The sequence below is a fragment of the Hemicordylus capensis genome, chromosome 2 (genome assembly GCF_027244095.1).
Source record: "Hemicordylus capensis ecotype Gifberg chromosome 2, rHemCap1.1.pri, whole genome shotgun sequence".
NCBI classification, from domain to species: domain Eukaryota; kingdom Metazoa; phylum Chordata; class Lepidosauria; order Squamata; family Cordylidae; genus Hemicordylus; species Hemicordylus capensis.
This window is the reverse complement of record NC_069658.1, coordinates 398,301,568-398,323,338: the sequence shown is the minus strand read 5'-3', so window position 1 is coordinate 398,323,338 and position 21,771 is coordinate 398,301,568. Positions and strand designations below refer to the sequence as shown.

Here is a 21,771-nt window from a genome sequence, read left to right as displayed (position 1 = left end):
CACCCCCCAGCGCAAGCTAGGAACACCCCTGAGCTGAGCTTCATTGGAGAATAATGTCCCCTGCTAACTGAGCAAAGAGGCACTTTTAAAAAGTGGTGATTCCCTTTATTTAGCCGGGGGAGAGCAACTGGTCCTATCCATCCCAAGAAGAGCATCCTTATCTTATAAATGGAGCCATTTTATTTATTTATTCATATCTATGTAAGCCGCTTTGGGAACTTTTGTTAAAAAGCGGTATATAAATATTTGTTGTATTGGTTGTATATTGCCCTTTGTCCCAGGCAGCAAAATGTCTGTCCTGTCCTTCAGTTTATCTGTCCCTTTCTCTAAGAGTTTGTTCAGGGACCACAAATCCAAAGGTGAATCACATCATATTCAAGTATACCATTTAAAAGACAATATTTACAGGTCTTCTAAAGACAATATAAGACAAATAGCAAGAGTTTAGCAATATCGATTGCTAAACAAATTTAAAAGCAGAACAATCCATTTCTAAATATGTGATGCATGGAAAATCTAGAAACTAGTTTCTGATGCAGAATTAAAACCTTAGGATTACTGAATCCTAAAACTAGGTTAAATCTAGCTTTTTCTTTGTTTTTGTTTATTTTGAGCAGCTGACCATATGGTAGAATACTATTAGGACAAAATGACAGTCAGGCTTTGCAATGTGATGGCTAAATACTGAATGAGTGTGAATTAGATGAAAGAAGGCAGATGGTAATATCTTCTGTACAACCCAAATAATGAGAAAAAGAAACACACACAGGCACATTAATTTCAGGCAAAATAACATGGAGCTTCAGCAATCTTAGTCAATGCGTTTTATTTTTTTATCTGTGTATCTTCTGGAGAAACATTTTTGCTAAGTTTTAAACAATATTCAAATATATATCCAGAACTGCATGTTTAGAATGCAGGTCCCTGTACTGGTGATACATATTCTATAGCAAAACTTCACAGGACACTCTCCAGTAAAGGCCATTTCAAGGACATTTATTGGTCTGAGTTGTAACTCTGGAGATAAGCAGTGGTTTGAACTGTAGCTGAGTAAGTAAAGTAAAAAGTGTGCCATCAAGTCGATATTGACTCCTGGCGCCCACAGAGCCCTGTGGTTTTCTTTGGTAGGATACAGGAGGGGTTTACCATTGCTTCCTCCTGCGCAGTATGAGATGATGCCTTTCAGTATCTTCCTATATCGCTGCTGCCTGATATAGTAGCAGTGGGGATTCGAACTGGCAACATTCAAATGGAGAGCTGGTCTTGTGGTAGCAAGCATGACTTGTCCCCATAGCTAAGCAGGGTCTGCCCTGGTTGCATCTGAATGGGAGACTTGATGTGTGAGCATTGCAAGATATTCCCCTCAGGGGATGAAGCCGCTCTGGGAAGAGCAGAAGGTTTCAAGTTCCCTCCCTGGCTTCTTCAAGATAGAGCTGAGAGAGCTCCCTGCCTGCAACCTTGGAGAAGCTGCTGCCAGTCTGTGAAGACAATACTGAGCTAGATAGACCAATGGTCTGACTCACTATATGGCAGTTTCCTATGTTTCCTATGCTTGTTAGTCAAGCATTTCCCCACTGCTTCACTTAAGGTGACTGAGTAACATCCTGTATTTGGCAAGTGCTTGTGAAACATACAATTTATTACATGCAAGAACAAGCTCTTTCTTATGAAGAAACAGATGTTTGCACCTCTTGGACATACCCGACAGTAAAGGACAATCTCTTTCTCTCCCCCTCTCCCTCTCACACAGCCAACCACACCTACACCCATCTGCAGGTATGGGTGTCCAGCTTTCTCAGACCATGTCGCTTAGGTAGTAGCAAAGATTCTCAGACTGTGTCACCAAGACAGGAAGTGGTGTTCCTAGCTCAAGTTGGTGAGGAGGGGAAAGAGGAAGTGTTCCCAATCCCTGTGGGAAATTAATAGCATGCCCTAGTGGGGCAAGAAAGGGCAGTGCTGCCACCTGCACCCTGCCCAACACCTAAGCCCGAGGCAACCACCTTTCCTGCCTCCTGGAAGGGCTGCCCTTGTGACTAAGCCTCTTACACTGCATTGAAGCCAAGTGAGGAGCACTAGTGCCTATCAGTGTTAGAGGGCACAAAAGGATAAGCATGTGTAAAACTGGGCCATTATGATTGGATCAATATAAAAAGCTTCCAAAACCAGCTGTGCTCTTTAGAGTCTATAGCTTAATTTAAAAAAAAAAAACATTTGAAGACAGCTAGGGGGCTAGCATATCATGATAGAATAGAGGTCAATCTCATGACCAAACTCACTGGGGCTGGGGAAGGCAGGAGCCTACTTGCCTTCCCCCAACAACTGCGGCCTCTTCGGGGCCCCACCGTCCATGTGCTGTCACAACCAGTGAGGCAGTGGATGGCTGAAGAGGGTTTGGGAGGAGGAAGTGCTCCTGCATCCCACAATGCACTGTGCAGGCAGCAGAGAGGCAACCTGTTGCTACAGAAGGGCTCCTCTCCCTAGCCGCACTGTACTCGGGGATCTATGGTGCTGTTTTTCAAAATGGTTGCAGTTTGGATTTGAGTGGACATATCACTCAACACCCGCACCTACACAGAGGCTGCCCCATGTACTCCTAGAAATAGGATGGAGCCATGTTTATTATATATATATATTTATTGATGTAAACTGCTTTGGGAACTTTTGTTGAAAAGCGGTTCACAAACATTCACCATAGTAGTAGTGTTCTGTGCCCAGAGAGTCAGTCTGCTAATAGAAGCACATCTGTCAACAACCTAGACAAGCTTGAGGTTGTCTTTAAGAGTGTTGGACTAGGACCGGGACCAAGTTCAAATCCCCACTCATTCAGCCATGAAACTCACTGGGTGACTCAGGGCCAGTCACTTACTGTATCTCTTGGCATAATCTAATTTACAGGGTTGTTGTGAGGATAACTATAAACATGTACACCATTCTGGGCTCTTTGGAGGAAGAGCAGGCTATAAATGTAGTAAATAAAAAAAAGAATAAATGTATATTTCTAGGAATATGTGGGGCAGCTTCTGTGTAGATGTGGGTGTTGAGTGCTATGTCCATTCAGTTCCAAACTGCTACCATTTTGAAAAGCAGAACCTTCAATAGAATGTATTCTCCCAATGGTTAATACAACACACCTTAGGGAGAGAGAAGAAGGTGCTTGTTACACATGTAATGCCATGCCATTCAACCAAAATGTGAAACCACCTAATATATATATTTCGGTTTTCAAATTCCCTTGCTACTAAAACTAGGTGCAGCTTTTTCCTTGCTCCACATAAATGCATTCCTATATTAACTGCACTATTTGACCTTGTGATTATCATTTTAAAATATACATCCTCCAGGTTATTTGCAAGGATACAATTGTGTTCATAGTGAGGCCATGGGCACAAGAATGTATGATGACAACTTATATATCCTTTTACAGGATGTCATCTCTACTACTCAGTTAGCCTTTGACAAAAATGTGTGTTTTTCTTCTCAGCAACAAGAAACTTCCCAATTTCCTGTACCCTGTTTCCCCGAAAGTAAGACCTACCCCGAAAGTAAGACCTAGCAGTAATTTCTGATGTACCGCTAATTGCCTGATGTACCGCTAGTGCATATTTTGGGGCTAAAATTAATATAAGACATTGTCTTATTTTCAGGGAAACACGGTACCTATGTGCTAACAAGCTACATAGATGGGGATGTACGATTTAATATTTTGGTGTTTGAACATTCAGAGATGGTAAATGGTAGAGTACAAGAACAGGATATAAGCATGTTTCACTGCTGAAATGAGTTACAACACAGAGGAGCTTGTACTGAAGTTATGATACCAACACAAGAGCATTCAGGGTGTATGTCCATATACTAATTACAGTTCCATATGTACAGCAGCATCTTTTTCAACTGATGCAGTAGCAGGGAATGGGTGGTGGTGGTGCTAAGGTGCTCTCCTCACTGACCTAGGATTAACGTTGATATCAGAATAAAAGAGGCTTCCCTTACAAATGTGCATGAGAATCCTGCTGAGTGAGGAAATTTTTAAAAAAATTTAAAAAGGTTTTTTTTTTTTAAAGAAGTAACAACACTGGAGCAAAAAACACAAGTTGTTCTAGTAAGAACTAATCTTCCTATTTTCCTTTCACTTTCTCTACAACTGGACTAAATTAGGTTCAAATTGAGGTCCACAAGTTATATCTCTTGTGTCTCAAAATTTACATGTCAGCCATCTTGAATTGGGGTGGATGACATCACAAACTACACAGTTGAGGTGTCCCTATGTGTCCCTAAAGCTGTAGCAAATTTGGTTCAAATCGATTAAGCAGTTCACAAGTTAGCCCACTTGTGCCTCAGATGTTTATGCATCTGCCAACTTGAATCAGGGTGGATGACATCATCACAAACTATGCCATTGAGGTGTCCCTGTATGTCACTCACTACAAATGTACTTAATTTGGTTCAAACCTGTTAAACAGTCCACAAGTTAGCCCAATTGCACCTCAGATATTCATGCATCTGCCATCATGGATTGGGGTAGATGACATCATCACAAACTATGCCACTGAAGTTCTCCCATGTGCCCCTACAGCTGTAGCAAATTTGGTTCAAATTGGTTAGGTTGTTCACAAGTTAGCCCACTTGGACCTCAAATGTTTACGCATCCATCTTGTATCGGGGTGGATGACATCATCACAAACTACATAGTTAAGGTGTCTATGTGTCCCTATAGTTGTAGCAAATTCGGTTCAAATCGGTTAGGTGGTTCACAAGTTATCCCACTTGTGCCTCAAAAGTTTACACATCTGCCATCTTGAATCAGGGTGGATGACATAATCACAAACTATGCCATTGAGGTGTCCCTGTATGTCACTCACTACAAATGTACTTAATTTGGTTCAAATCAGTTAGACAGTCCCCAAGTTAGCCCACTTGTGCCTCAAACATTCATGCATCCACCATCTTGGGACTGGGGTAGATGACATCATCACTAACTGTGCCATTGAAGTTTCCCCATATGCTCCTACAGCTGTAGCAAATTTGGCTCAAATCAGTTAGGTGGTTCACAAGTTAGCCCACTTGTGCGTCAAATGTTTACATGTCTGCCATCTTGAATTGGGGTCGATTTTCTTAGATGGTTCATTTCCCCCTTAAAACTTGGGGAATTGAGATGCTATAACCTCATTTTCTCAGCCTAGTTCCTCCTGACGTAGAATACCTCTTTCTGGGCTATGCTACTTTAGCCTATAGGTGGAGGCTCACATGATTTGTGTGCTTTTTCACATACAAAAATTCCCTACACACAGAAAAAAGGATATCAGGGGAAAGAGTTCTAGCCTAGCTTTCTCTTTCACGTCTTAGTTTTTGGTATATAGGGAATTTTTATGAATGAGCTCCCATCAAGTTTACCACTTCATTGAGAGTTTCCAGTTAGAGTTTAGAAGCGCAAGCTTTGCTGAAGGAGAATCAGCATGACTTCTGCATAGGTAAGTTGCGCCTTGCTGAACTTTTATAGAGCTCTTTGGGAGCGTCAACAGGCAGGTGGATAGAGGTGATCCGGTCAACATTGCATTGGTTGATGTGAGGAATATAGAATTAAAAAGCCAATACAGAAATTAGGTACTTGAAGAACCACGTTTACACTATCCAAAGGCTTATACCAGATTGAAGGGGAATGCAAGAGACCTCGAAGAAATTTCTTAATCAGTGGTTGAGAGGGAATGGTAGGTTGCTTACCTGTAACGGTAGTTCTTCTGGTGGTCAACTGTATCTTCACACAAAAAGGATTCACATATGTGTGGAAGCCCAATTGGGAACATTCCAAGCTTGTTTTGGTGGTAGCCTGCCCCCTATGCAGCACGAAAGCGAGGCTATTCCCTCCCTTTCAGTTCTGGAGTTCACCGTGTACCTAACTTACCGTCCACCTGAAGAGGGAAGGACGGGCAGGTGTGTGAAGTTCGAGTTGACCACCAGAAGAACTACCATTACAGGTAAGCAACCTGCCATTCTTGTAAGTGGTCACTGTACCTCACACAAAATGGGTGCATGTCAAGCTGCCTTACCTGTTAGAGGAAGCAGGTATCCATGTCATAATGGAGCTCCCAGGTTCTCTATTAAAGTGTCCACTCTGGGCATTGGGTAAGAATCAGGCTGTGTGATCTTGTCCACCCGACAATAGTCTACACAAAATCGAATGGTGTTGTCCAGCTTGTTAACCAATATGACAGGTGTTGCCCACGACTTAGAGATGGTCTGATAAACCTCAAGTCCTGCATTTCTTTGACCTCCTCCTGAATGACTTCCAATACTTTCCCGTTTACCTTAAATGGTTGCACCTGATGGGTGTCGCATAACCGATGTCTATTCAGTGTCTGTTCTGTTCATCCAGGACTGTTGCTGAAGATGCCTTGGAATTCAAGCACTACTTCTAGCAACTTCTCCTTGTCCCCCTGGTTGCAACTCTTCTGTCCATCGGAGTTGCTCTATACTTTCTAGGGATGTGTGAAATGTTTCAGGTACAGAATGATCCGTAACTGAAACAGCCCATTTCGAGTGTTTTGTAGCCAAAACAAATTGCCCTTTAGCACTTTCCAAAAATTGTGTATACAAAACGAATAATCTCTGTTTCGGCTACAAAGGTTTTGTTATTTTGGACCTCCATTTTGTGGCGATCTCTGAGTCAGTCTCCATTTTGCTTGAAACCGATTTGAATTTCCCACCCTTCCAGCCTTTGTATTGGTATATCAAAGCATAGGCTGATCTGCAGTCAATTGTCTCCTTCTTCCTGGTTGGCTCTTCTAAGTCTTCCAAGAGTAAAATTCACCCCCATTGGCCAGGGGGAGGTCAAAGAAGTGGCAAGGGTGGGGGGATTTTCAGAGGGGTTTTGCAGGGTATTTAAAGGGGCAGCAGGCACCATTTCTTCCTTTCTGCTGACTCATGTGGGAGAAGAGAGAGCTTTTGCCTTATTGTTTAGCCTTGCTGCCAGTCTGCCTTTTCTCCTGCATTTTTGGCTTTTTTTTTTTTTAAAAGAAAAAGAGAATTGGGAGAGAAGAAAATAATCCCTTTAAAAAACAAACAAACAAACAAAAACAAACCCATTGTTCTGCTTTGCTGCCAGCCTGCTACCTATGTCATCCTGGGGTGGATACTCTCCTGCATTTTTTGAGAAAAAGAGAACTGGAAGAAAATATACTTTTTTGATTTATTATTATTATTTTTATTTACTTCTTCCTGCTGCTGAGAGGACCACTGCTGCCTGCCTGTGCAAGCAGCCACACACAGCCCCACCTGTGGCCAGCCAGCAGCCACCTCCCTCAGATTTTTCAAAGTTTTGAAGCTTTTTTACTCCAAAGAAGAGTGAAGAAGAAAGACTGACCAGACCCACACAGAAGTGGACTACTAGATCCAATGTTGGAGAAGACCGAGTGAGTAAGTACCCATTTATTTTTTAATACACACACACCACACCCATGTATTTGTGAATTGTGGATTCTTGGGTCGTTCCCCCCCCTCCCCCCGTTTGGAGAGAGGTTTTGTTTGCCACTGAATTTAAAAAGTTGTGTGCTATTTAGAATAAGTTTAAATAGGGGTTCTGTTAAGCTTTTGAGTTTAAATAGGGATTCCCCATTAGCTAGTTAGGTGGGTAGAGGGTAGCGGGTAGCGTAGCCTTGTGGTTTAAAATTTTATTTATTTACTTATTTGAAACATTTAATATACCACCCACTCTGAAGACTCTGGGCGGTGTACAAAAATATGCAAAGCAAGACAGCATTAAAATTACATTCTAAATTAAACACTAAAGTAACTAACAAAAAAGAAAAAAAACCAAATAGGTAAACTATAGGGCAAAAGCCTGGTGAAAAAGAAAAGTCTTCAACAGATATTTAAAAATCAGTAAGGAAGGAGCTAAATGAATCTGAAGGGAGCTAAATGAATCTGAAGGGGAAGGATGTTCCAGAGAAGTAGAGCAGCAACCGAAAAGGCCCTTTCATGGGTCCTAGCACCCCAAACCTCTCGGAAATCAGGGACCAACAGAAGGGCCATCTGAGAAGATCTGACCGGACGGGATGTAACTGGATGGAAGAGACTGGTCTGTAGGGAGACAGGCGCCAAACCCCGCAAAGCTCTGAAGGCCAGAACCAGGCCCTTAAATTGAACTCGGAAGTGAATAGGCAACCAGTGCAATGACTGCAGGAGAGGTGTTACCCTGTCATATTTTCTGACACCCATGAGTAGGCGAGCCACTGCATTCTGGACCCATTGTAGTTTCCCATTCATCCTCAAAGGTAGCCCTAGATAGAGAACAATACAATAATCTAAGCGGGAGATAACAAGGGCATGAGTCACTGTCATTAATGCCTGCCGATCAAGGTAAGGGTGTAATTGGCGAATTAGATGAAGCTGTCAAAAGCACTTCTGGGCGCAGCCTCCACCTGCTGTTCAGTAGGAGGCGCGAGTCCAAAAGGACCCCCAAATCATGAGCAAGCTCCTTTGGGGGCAGTGCCACTCCATCTAGAACAAGGTTCACATCCAGCTGTTGGCTGGTACGAGGGCTGAGTAAACGTAGTTCAGTTTTAGTAGGATTCAGTCTGAGCTTATTTTGATTCATCCAGACCTTAACAGCTTTCAGGCATCGAGTAAGCACAGAAACAGCATCCCCAGAATGGTCTGGGATGGCAATATACAGCGGAGTACCATCAGCTTCTAATTCTCTCTTTTACCCTTCCAAACATTTTTTTTTTTGCTATTTTTTTTAAAGAAGCCTGTCCTCCCATGTCCTAATATATAGTATTAATATTGCTACACATGTGGACAAATTTGTTGGTACCCTTAATGCTCATTGAAAAAGTGTTTTATGCCTCCTGAAAAGCGATTAAATGAAAAGTAATTGTCCCATGTATACCTGCATGCCTTTGATATGTCACTGAGTAAAACAAAGCAAGTGTGAAAAGAGATAAAGTATTGCGTATTCTACAAAGATATTTTAAAGTGGCCTGGACGCATTTGTTGGTACCCCTAGAAAAGATAATAAATAATTGGATTAGAGTGATTTTTCAAATTAGCTGTTTTCTTTAATTAGTATCACACATGTCTCCAATCATGCAATCATGCCTATTTGAAATGGAGAAAAGTAGTCACTCTGCTGTTTGGTATCATCATGTGTCCCACAATGAACATGGACCAGAGAAAACAAAGGAGAGAGTTGTCTGAAGCGATCAGAAAGAAAATTATAGACAAGCATGTTAAAGGCAAAAGATATAAGACCATCTCCAAGCAGTTTGATGTGACAATAGTTCATGACAACCGCCCAGAGACATAAGTTTTGGGTGGTATAGATATATGTAAAATAAATACATAAATAAACAAACAGTTAAAATATTATCAAGAAGTTCAAAGTCCATGGAATTGTAGCCAACCTCCCTGGACGCGGCCGCAAGAGGAAAATCGACCCCAGAATGGGCAGAAGGATAGTGAGAATAGTAGACAAAAAGCCAAGGACAACTTCCAAAGAGATACAAGCTGAACTCCAAGGTCAAGGTCCATCAGTGTCTGATCGCACCATCCGTCGCTTTTTGAGTGACAGTGGGCTCAGTGGAAGAAGACCTAGGAGGACTCCACTGTTGAAAGAAAAACATTTTAAAAAGCCAGACTGGAATTCGCTAAAATGCATATTGACAAGCTACAATGCTTCTGGGAGAATGCCCTTTGGACAGATGAAACAAAACTGGAGCTTTTTGGCAAAGTCACATCAGCTCTATGTCCACAGATGAAAAAAATGAAGCTTTCCAAGAAAAGAACACCATACCTACTGTGAAACACGAAGGAGGCTCGGTTATGTTTTGGGGCTGCTTTGCTGTGTTTGGCACGAGGTGCCTTGAGTCTGTGCAGGGAACAATGAAATCTCAAGACTATCAAGACATTGTGGAGTGAAACATACTGCCCAGTGTCAGAAAGCTCTGTCTCAGTCGCAGGTCATGGATCCTTCAACAGGATAATGACCCAAAGCACACAGCTAAAAGCACCCAAGAATGGCTAAGAACAAAACACTGGACTATTCTGAAGTGGCCTTCTATGAGCCCTGATTTGAATCCTATCAAACATCTATGGAAAGAACTGAAACATGCAGTCTGGAGAAGGCACCCTTCAAACCTGACACAGCTGGAGCAGTTTGCTCAGGAAGAGCGGGCCCAACTACCTGTTGACAGGTGCAGAAGTCTCATTGAGAGCTATGGGACTCGCTTGTTTGCAGTGATTGCCTCTAAAGGTTGTACAACAAAAATATTAGGTTAAGGGTCCCATCATTTTTGTCCATGCCATTTTCATTTGTGTTATTATTTGAAATATTCTGTTGCATCAAAACTCTAAAGCAAAGTTTGATTTTTGTAAAATGAAGAATAAACAATGATGGGTGTCAATTACGTTTGTCAGTTTCAAGTTATTTCAGAGACAATTGTGGGTGGTTCTTTTTTTCATGGAGTACCACCAACACATTTGTCCACATGTGTATTCTCTGCCCAGCAGCCTAGGTTCTGCAGTGGACACACACTTTTTGTTATTATTTAAAAAAAACAGAAGCCTGCCTCCCCATCCATCCATCCATCGGTCCTCTGTGCCCATTTTATAGAGCAGTAGTATATTTCTTCTTCTTCTTCTCTGCTCATTGCTGCTCTAGCCTAGCCAAGATATTTTGTATCTTGTTCCCTAATCCCTACCGTGTTTCCCCGAAAATAAGATAGTGTCTTATATTAATTTTAGCCCCCCAAAAATGCACTAGGGCAATTAGCGGTACATCAGAAATTACTGCTAGGTCTTACTTTCGGGGTAGGTCTTACTTTCGGGGAAACAGGGTAGTTCCCTAATTGTATCAATATGTACGCTCACAATCCCTAGTTACATTGTATTTGGCTGCTACTGTTTGTTATTGACATTGTATCTTCTATCCATCTGTCCTCCTAGTATTGACACATTGTTCCCTTTTGTATCTGATTCTGGTTATAAACAAATACCCTGAATCCCTAGCCTGTATATTATCTATCTTTGTTCTACTGGCAGCCCCTATAGGCAGGCACCACTGAGTGAGTGAGTGAGTGACTGGGCATTCCAGCCAGCGCCACCACCCACGCCAACTGCAGCCATGCAGAGAGCAACAGCAGCGCCACCCTTCCACAGAGGCTGTGGTTGGTTGCGGGGGGGGGGGAGGCAGGAGGGGGGCTTTTGGAAGATGCATGCTGATATGAAAGAATTGCTTTCATTGACCATTTTGAATTGATGCCAAAATGAAAATGATGAATGTCAATGCCATTTTATATATATGATGCTGTGATGATGAGGATGAGTTGTTGTTTATGCATTTCTGTTATGTAATGTGGCTTGCTTCCATTTGCCTCTTTAATGTTTATTGTCTGAGACTTTGCTTTGCTTTTTTCCACCCATGGAAGGACTGTGAGCAGCAGCGCATGCACCCATCTACCTACCCCCCGCAACAGCCATAGCCAAGGATGAGCTTGCTGCTGGTGCCCTCACAAATGTCTGTCTTGCACAGACTTAAGAGCACATAGCATTCTGAGGCGATGGCCAAAATTTTACCCCTAAACCCACTAACCCTTTCGCAGAGCACGCATGCACAGGTATACTATTGGTTTTGTCTCCCCCCACCCCCGCCACATATAATCTCAAGTCCAGCATATTGCAATTCAAATGCCTTGGTTTGTTGTTGTGCCTATGTTTTGAGGGACCTCATGGGTGGGCAAAGGACAGGTGTTCTCTCTCTCTCTGGACTTGTTTGCAATGAAGATTGGGTCATATTGTGAGCTGTAGCATCATCAGCATTTTTATTCAAAGATTGCTTGCATCTACAATAGGTTGTGCTCATGCCACAGGCTCTGATCCACTGCAGAAATGTCAAAGAAAATGCACCAAAAATTTGTGTGCCATTGTTGTCGTCATCACTCTTCTACTTGTGTAGGCGGGAGCGGGGGGCAAGCCTCATTGTTCCACTGGCAGAATGCCGTTTTGCATCCTTATTTAACCCACTTTTATGGCTGGGTGCCACAGATGTTACTGTGTCTCTGTTGCTTGTAGACAAAAAATGCTGGGGGGGGGGAGGAGGGCAGGGCACACTTGATGCTGTTGTTGGCCCCCAGTCTGCTGCATCCGTGATATCATGCTTGCTTTGGAAACCTGGTTCTTTGCAAAGCTCTGCTGTTGTTGATGTGTGCTGTTAATGTTCTTTGGGGCAGAAAGGGGGCTTTGGGGGCAGAAGAGTGGGTTGGGTGGTAGTGCCCAAATGGGTGCCTGCCACCACCTATATTTCAAAGGAATTGGGCAAAGGGCTTTTTTGAAGTTTACACATCTTTAAGATTTTCCCCCATAGGGAATAATGGGGGTTTCAGCAGCTCCATAATTGCACTTGGGGGGCACCAGGGTGGCCCAGAGCGAGTGGCGGTGTAGTGCACATAGGGTGCCAACCACCCCCCATACCCACAAGCCCATGGGGTACAGGGTTTTGTTGTTTCTGAGGTGTTCTGAGTGTAGATTATCTGGTAGCATATGAGATTTTCAATGTCAAACCATGAATCCACTCTCATATGCTCATTTTGCCCGTCGGTAGACGGGCGCATGCATGCCCAGTACTTCTGGCTGATGAAGGCAACAGGGTGGCAGGGAGGAACGCTGCTGCACTGAGGGGCTTTTCAATAACGGAGGACCGGCGGGGGAAAATGTGGCAGGAGGGGTGAGTGCACCCTCCCCCGCCGCCCCCAAAATGTGGCGGAGCCATTTCGGGCTCAAGCCTATTTGAGAATACTCTGCCTCACCCCTATCCCTAAAGAATGAATGCTGCTGTCTTCATAGCAGTTACCTGATCTAAATATTATCTTGGCTACTAAACTCATGAGGACAGAAGAGAGAAGTGCAGGAAAAGAGCTTTTAGTTACAAAACAAACTACAAAACCCACCACTTTTTAAACACTCTGTGATGATTTTCAGAAATCAAACTGCCTTATCTTAAGTACTTAACAGCTGTTACTGAATAACTATCTTATTTTATATGAAAAGAATGTTCCACACATAAATATGACCACACAAAAATATTAGAAGTCCTTATGAATTTATTTACACAATTATTAAAGTACACAAATACAGTGGTAATACAAATGAGGTGTTCTGAGATATTGGTTACCAGTTACCAGTACACAGGTCTAGAGAGACATTCTAACTATATTTTCAGTAGGTGATGGTGGGATTTAACTATAATGGAAGGGCAAGGACTGCCCACAACCAAGTACAAGTCTAGAAATTTGCATCAGTCAACCTTTTAAGTATAGTACAGCAATTTAAGGTTCCAGATATATAGAGAGAAGAGGCTGCCTTTATAAGTCTCTAACATAACATCATTGACCACAAGTATTTACAAAGAAAGCACACGGAAGTGTAGAACTGTACAAATGGAAGTGCACATGCCCGAAGAACCAACATCTACAGTAACCGAGTGATACAGTTATGCAAAATTCTCCATGGACCAACATTTAAAAACATTCCCATTGCACTCCCCCAAATTGTAGAATCAAATCAGACCCTGAACGTACAAATAAGCACTTGGTTAATGATCTAAAGCAGCGAAAGAAAAATAACAAGCTTGTTCATTTCCAATAATCCACAAAACTAAAAGAAACTGACAGAACTTTGGAACAATTAAAAATGCTTGCAAATGAACAGTAAAAGGAAACTATGGAGTTGTATTATGAGGCAAGAATCTCACATTTGTTAATTAAAAAGTAGTAACAACACATTATGTATTGCACCTTCATTCCCAAGATGGGATTGACATTACCTTGAGTGGTATTTGGTATGACTCACATGCCTTCTACTCTCCCAGATTACAGAGGGATAAAATATATTGCTCATGAAAACAAAGATTCTTCCATATTGATAGCTGGCACACTCACTTGCTAAGATAAGTGTTTTGGCCATTATATAAGTATATCTTCAGCTGAAGGCCAGCTGTTCCAGACTTGCACACTTTAATATTAAAGAATTCAACAGGCTTGAATGTTCTCAAATCTTGGCATCCTGCAGCAGGAACATTTTGTTTATAGCTCTGAGCCTTGGCATAATGCAGGAGGCTGTAAGCACTTGCTGTTCTCCACGCACTCAAGAGAAGCACACCAACTACAAACACTGCTCACACTGCAGTGGCAGCATTCAGATTGTATTGGCCTCGGTACCAAAACCCAGACAGGAACAGTGGATCTTGTCCCTAAGGCTCCATATTAACTCCACCTCTATACAGTGCACACATTGAATGTACATTCAAACATTAAAGCCTTCCCAGATTGATGATCACAGAGGTTTTGACTTTTGTTCCTCAGTCTATATGAAGTGATCTGATCACCTCTAGTGGGTACGGCTATCTCCCTTCAAAACATCTTCCGCTCTTTCTTGGACAGTACCAGAAACAAACATTTAAAAATGTTTCCACACTACATGTACACTAGCTTTTTTAAAAATCTGGAAGAACAAGACAGCCAAAAGCAAAACTAAAAACAAACAAACAAACCTTGAGAGCACCCCTTCTCCTCTTTAGAACGGGACCATACAAAAAGTAAACAGAGTAAAATAAAAGCAGACTGTTCATTTACACATTCCCTGCCTGACTCAAGTTTACAAGAAGTTTCAAGTCTTGTTATGTTTTAAACTTCAGGATTGTTCACATTTCTACATAGGTTTCAAAATCAGACAAAAGCGAGACAGAATTCTTTACAGAGAAATTTAAGCCAATAATCTTAGCAAAATGAATACAAAACTTTTTTAAACCAAGTAAAAGATTTATAGTTACAGTAGAACAATAAAAAGGGGGTAAAGGCTGCCGCCTGTGGAGGGAGAACTGAAATGGCTATTAAGTAACAGGCGGTTAATGCTGTAAACCATCTCTTCCTTTTCCAGCCCTGTTGCTAGAGTTCACATAAGGTTATCAGGTTTCTGGCCAAAGCCTCTTGTAGTGGCAGCTGCTGGATTCTGTCCATGTTCCTGGGAGTATCTTTAGTAAGTGGCAAGGAGAGATCGAGTTGTAATATTTCTTCTGCTCTAGTTTGGGGAAGTTTTGCTAGTAAAAGCCATTGGTAACATAGGAGATCAGCCATGCATTATCTGCCCCTCAATGGCAACGTGTGATTTCACCGATGCACCGCAGACTGGAGAACGCTGGTCGTCGCCAGAGCAGGAATCTAGTGAAGCCAAGGAACAGTGGATCATTATCAGCCCACCCTACAGAGACTGCAATCAGGAAGCCACTCAAGGCGTCTCGGCCCCTTCTAACAATATACAACTAAGCAGACTCCTCCAGTTCAGACGGATGAAATGAGAATGTGGAAATCTTATCTTCTAACAGAAGCAATGTTGCACCCACCTGCAGCACCCATGAAATGAATGGCATTTCTGTTTAGCGTTAAGGCAAGGAACGGCACTTCATGAGCAAGGAGGAACAGTATGAGGATCAAGAGAAAAAGCACATGCTGGCAAAAAGGAATAGCTCCGATGACTCAGGTGAGCTTTTGAATCATTAATGAAACCCAAATCAAGAGGCAAGATGATCAATGCAAGGGTTACCTAAAAAAGAGTTGTCTTTTAAGCAGCAATACTACACTGAATATGTTCTACAATATTCTGTCCACAGCACACGCCAGTGTTAAGCAAGACCCGTGAACTCCGCTATCAGAAATGTGTGCCAAATCTGGCAGGTTCAGGTTATCAAATCCTACCAAGATGCTGACAGTGACAAGGATTAGGGTGGGCTCTAGGATCTAGTAATCACCACCACCCTGGGTCTTTGGAGACTTGGGTATGTAGCAACCATGTTTGAATAATTGCGTTAGGAACACAGGAAGCTGCCATATACTGAGTCGGACCAATGCTCTATCTAGCTCAGTATTGTCTACACAGACTGGCAGCAGCTTCTCCAGGGCTGCAGGCAGGAATCTCTCTCAGCCCTATCTTGGAGATGCCGCCAGGGAGGGAACCTGGAACATTCTGCTCTTCCCATGGCGGCTCCATCCCCTGAGGAGAATATCCTGCAGTGCTCACACATCAAGTCTCCCACTCAAATGCAACCAGGGCAGACCCTGCTTAGCTATGGGGACAAGTCATGCTTGCTACCACAAGACCAGCTCTCCTCTGAACTTAGTTAGAAAATTAAGTTTTATCTGAAGGCTATCCTTCAATCCTTATCTACCACCAAACCGCCTTACACATTCTGTGAAGATCCTCCAGATTCTTAGTTCAAACTGGTGTCCCTGCCTTTGCTTCCTATGACCTGGACTGAAATTTACCATTGCCTCCTTTCTTAAAAGACATGGCCGAGAAATCACTCCTTAATTTTTAAATAAATGGACTGTGAAGCAATGCAACAAGAATAAGAAGTACCACCCCTAAGCAATACTAGGGGCATAGGAATAGTGCTAAGCAGGTTTCCATAAAGCTTCAGTGACACTTTTGCCAACCTGGGGGGATATGGAGAGTGGAGGGTGGAGAATGGAGCACTAGAGCACCCATCCCTAGCTTAATCCTTGCTGATGGAGTTGCAACTCTGTATTGAGGAGATACTCCAATAGCCAATGTCATGTCAGTTAGTTTTGTCTGGTGTCTGAACTGAAGTCAAACAGCTTACTTGAGCAGTTTCTCTCCTTGTTAAAGAATTGGGACAGTTCTTTTGATGCACAGTTCACGGGGTTCTGGTTTTAAGTCAAACTGCAGTAGCGACAATGTTCTGGCATGCAACAAGATGTTAATAATTACACAGACAAGGACCTTGATAGATTGGATCTGGCAGTTCTTTCCTCAAAATTTCCATTGGTTTCCAGTGGGAATTGTTTAAAGCGGGTGTCCCAACACCACTAGCGGCAATTTATGCACTGCTTTGATCAGTACCCACCTCAGGTACTCAAGATCTTCACCTCCACCTGTTTCAGTTTACTTCTCACCAAAATAATGGGGTGGGTGTGGAATTCAGATGGGACAAGCTAGCTGAAAGCACATTAACTGAATGTCTGTGCCTGGCAATCTGCATGCAGTGCTTCCTGCCCTAGTCGTCCCCAGAGCACAGACAGGCTCTCCCTGGTTTAGGAGGTTCTCATACAAGCATCAGGAAGCATCTGCCCAGCATGGCCCAGTGTGTGCCCTGTGTACAAGGTGGTTCAGAAGTAAGTTCTCCTATTCAGCTGAAATTACCAACAGCTGGATTATCCAGATGATCTGACCCATGTGGATAATCAGTTTGCTAATGTAATTAACAAAGTAAAGGGCTGTGGAGTCTAAACAGACAAACACAAAAGCAGCAGGGAGAAGAGACATAAAAGGGCTTCTACACCAGCAGAAGAGATTAGTATAATATAGAGCTTTATCAATGGTGAGGGAAGGGACAGTGCCTGTTAACAGAACCAAAGGAACAAGACTTCTCAGTCTAAATGAAGAAGCAGAGGAACAGATACTAAAAGACTTGGCAGCAAGCTACAGACTGCCCCCCCCCCCCAAGCCAAACACACACTTCATATAGCTCTGGTAAAATCCTAGCCACTGTCAAGGAAAAAAGAACATCAACTGCTGCTATCACAGGCATTCATTTTTCATTGTCTATCATTACAGGTGTTTAGGAGTCTCCCGTAAGAGTTCAGAGGCACAATTTCCAGCTTCATTATCAGTTTGAAAATGTTTTTTTAATCTTTGGCTGCTTGTAGGAAAGGGAAGAGAATAAAAGGCTGCATTAATCGTCTGCTCTACTTATGTTAAGAGGTAGTCACATCAGGCAATTTTGATGACCCTAGCATAACTTTTCACAATACTGGATACTCATGGATGATAGTTGTATTACCTTATCCAGCAATCACAAGTTATTTATAGGTTTGTAGCCTTGTGGTCCTGGGAGGCATGCTACTTAATGTTCAGATTCTGCAACAAACATTCCTTGTGTTTTTATGTGCAACCATAGAGGAATGCCTGTGTGTTCTGTGATAATCAACTCTAGAATAATTTGCTCTGGAAACACAGGCTATGTAGAATATGCAATAGGCCTGTGCAAGTCAGAAAATCAGAAATTTTGACATAGAATTCCCGATCCCCACCACCAGGAGGCATCAGAGTGTGGGGCAAGTGCCCCAGGTAGCCCAACTGGTGGTCCGCTACTTTAATTGGCCACCACTGGCGTGGGAGAAGCTCAGCAATGTTCAGGGTGGGGTGGGCAGGGAGGAATGCTGCACACACTGGGAAGCTGCATGGCTTCTGGGAAGACATGTGAGCTTCTGGGGTTGTAGTCTCACTCAGAAGCCTGCGCATCCTCCCAGCAGCTGTGTGGGCTTCCCAAGGTGCGCAGTGTCACTCCCGAACATCGCTGCGCCACTCAGCCACCCCCGCACCAGTGCTGGGGGGCCAGTTAAAGGGCAACCATCACACTACACAGGGCACTTGCTCTGTGCTTTGATGCCTCCTGGTGGTGGCAGCCTGTAATTCCCGATTTTCTGACAGACAGGCCTAATATGCAAGCCTGCTGTTAACTGACCATGTGCAGCTTCTAACTGGGAAGTACCTATAGCAAACATGTAGCAATCCCGTGATAAGAAAACTTTCAAGCACACTTCAGGTGTGGCATTTTTCCTACATAGATTGCTCAGTGAGTGATATGGAAGCAGAATAGACACATGGATAAGTAATGCATATACTTGTCTTTCAGTAAGATAATCTCTGTGAAAGAAAAATGCCACGTGAAGCATTCGAAGTGTTCCATTACCATCTTGTTGGTTACCCTGTGCTTTGGTAGTAATATACACCACCAAGTTTCTCTGATGAACACTCTAATGGAGCAGTTCTGGAGAAGTCCCAAGAACCTTCAGGAAAAGTTATTTTTATTAATTTGAAGCACACCTAATATTACTTCATCTGCAAGGCAGAAGGAAACAGAATCTAGACTTAGCATAAAGCGCCACCCAATTTGATGTCCCAACGGGTTAATCCAAAGCCACCCGCCAAGTTGGTGTCTAGCGAGAAGGGACTCACCCAGTGCTGCTTTCCAACGAGAAGGAGACGAGCAGCTACTTGCCATGGTGTTCGAAGGGAATGCTATTCTGAGGTGGGGGGGAAAAGACAGCCATTGATAACAATTCCACGGGCCAATATAGAATTTCAAGCTACGATTCTAATGGAAGAAGCTGCACTGAAATTTGGAATGGTGTCCATTTCCGATGCCTCACAGACTTCATTTCTTCATTATTAAAAACCCTCACAAAGTTGACAACTTCAGGGCTTGAAGGAATGTGTTTGATGGTTCATGTATGAAGAATCATTGCTTCAGCAGCTGGTGGCAACCAACAGCACTGGAAGTGCTTTGGGTTCCTATCTCTCTCCATTCAAAAGAGGTTCATCGTCACTTGAACTGTTTATTGCCAGCACTGGCCACCGATTCAAAAAAACATTTTCCTTTTGTCACATAGTGACTGCCTTGTAGAGTATTTTAACCCCTTTACAACCTGAAGATAACCTACATCTCGTATTACAGGGGTGTCCAGCTGTGGCCACCAGTTCCTTTTGGCCTACAACTCCCATCATCCCCAGTCACAGTGGCCAGTAGCCAGGGATGATGGGAGTTGCAAGCCAAAAACAGCTGGAGCACTGCAGTCGGACACCCATCTTATTAGCACTAACAAATCTGTACAAACTCAATCTCCAGCCCTCTAACTATATGGCTGAAAACAGCACACGCGCACACACCCACACACACACCCTAGATAATCTTGCAGCATTAACCTAAATCACACTCACAGAAAGGGTGGGTGGGTGGAGGGAGAGGAATCCCTTAAGACTCAGAAGGATCTCACAATCCCAATGTAACCAGTTTAATGAAGAATATATATGTGTAATGCTAAATATACTGTTTTCACCCAGTTTGGTGGGGTCTACATGATTATCATTCCCTGATGGAGTCAATTCCTTCACCCACTGATTCTCAATGCTCTTTCCATTTATGTATGTAGCAGCAGACAACACAGATGTGCAAACTTATTAATGCGTTTTCCTACTAGCAAGAGGGAAAGCTTAGCTCAGCAAAACCAACTGTTCTCCTCTCCTACAGCGTCAACTAGTCAATCACTTCTTTATTGCTACATCAGAGGAAGAAAGACAATGCTTAAGCCTGAAAAGCCTCCTCCACACAGCAGTCAATGCCAGCCTGGCTTCCAAGTGCTGGGAAGGTATTCTAGTTCCTTTCCCAAGAAAGAACAGACCAGCATTTCCTAGCCTGCAGAGATAACTAAGTCTGAACACCAAGTAGCTTACAAAAGCCACAGTACTATACCAATGACAATAAGGTGGATATGGAAATAAACTGGCTTGGTTTTCTTACTGGTTCCTGCCAACAAGACTCCACACACCTATTCTATTAAGAAATCCTAAGGAACAGAAAAGAACTTCTGAAATATGTACTTGAAAAAACCCTGTATGTAATTATCAAGGAAGATCATAACAAATCTAGGAAATTAAATGGTGCCTCCTTTAAGTTTGGCTCAAATTTTTATAAGAACGTACAAGATAAAGGGAACTTACATAAGTAAACAGGTTCAGCCCTAAATAATATAGTACCATGAGTACTGAACAGCCAATAAAAGTTGGTTGAAGTATTTAAGACAGAGCAGTATTGAGACTATGAGTCAGAACTGCAAGTTGCCAAATGCTTTATCCCGGTGGTGCCAAACCTCAGCTTGTAGCCGAGGTTAAGGGCAAAAATGTCCTTTTAGTGCTGGGCCATGTGTCAGTGTGAGCTGCTTGCACATCTAGGGTGCCTAGAGCACCTGTCTTTGGGGGGAATCCTGCAGTACACCGTGGGATGCTTGGAGGCTGGGTAACAAGTCCCAGCCTCAGAGTGGTCTGCGGAGCAGGGAAGACCATGTGGGAGCACACTGCGCTCACAACAAGGTTGTGATTAAAGTTAAGAGGTTAATCACTATAGTGAGAATGGGGCCTTAATCACATAACTCAAGTCTAACCTACTACCTTGTCTTTGGGCAACTGGAGACTACCAAATGTTACGGAGAGTTTTAAGTCAGGATGGCAACCACCCAAAGGCATCCCCATTTCTTGTACTTCTAGACCTACCTTGTGGGTTCACTCTGTTTGATCCCTTGACACAACCGGCTCCATTCCCAATAGTGCACTTTGGCCAGACTTTGTCCCTGTGCTTGCCTTTGACCAACAACACTATGCCCCCAAGTACAATCCCAGAGGATGGAAGGCAGCTGACTGCAGTTTTTGGTTTGCCCTCGATACCACTACAGAATGCTCTAATCCCCTTCTATATGATGACTCCTTGACTACACAAACTCTACATGAACCACAGCACTAGTCTCTGGTGGCATTCCCTCTGATCCCTGACATGGCTAATACATAAATGTAAGTTGGTTTCACTTGATCCACAGTCATCTATTTGTACTGGAAGGAAATTTCAGCAGCGGCCAAAGCAAGACTCTGGCCAATGTAGAAGGACCTACAAGTTAAGCAGTTTTATTAATTACTGCACAGTAGTATTCAACACGTCAGAAGCAAAATGTCCCTTTTAATCCACTTCACTGCTCTTTATAAACTCTTCTTTCTTCATCATCATCATCTTCTGCTTGTATATCATTTGCTCTTCCTTCTGCACTTCTTTCTTTGTAGCAACTTCAAGTTCTCAGCTCCCCGCAGGCTCCACTCACACCCCATCCCCTGGTGTACCTGCTAGAGTGGTCACCAAGGAAATAGTTAATGTTGACCATA

At 43.0% G+C, this 21,771-nt stretch overlaps 1 protein-coding gene across 4 annotated transcripts in view; it reads right to left on the bottom strand.

The window, feature by feature from the left end:
* Positions 1-13,073: 13,073 nt before the first annotated feature.
* The window catches only part of CSNK1D (casein kinase 1 delta), a 37,699-nt gene continuing 29,001 nt past the window's right edge, over positions 13,074-21,771 (bottom strand). For 2 of the 4 annotated variants that reach the window (XM_053304145.1, XM_053304148.1), the window contains one exon: positions 21,500-21,732. In XM_053304145.1, the coding sequence (XP_053160120.1) occupies positions 21,637-21,732 (96 nt within the window). In that variant the 3' untranslated portion in view covers positions 21,500-21,636. Of the gene's footprint in view, positions 15,207-19,023; positions 19,092-21,499; positions 21,733-21,771 lie in introns of those variants that run through there. The other 2 variants (XM_053304147.1, XM_053304146.1) reach the window with 2 other exon arrangements.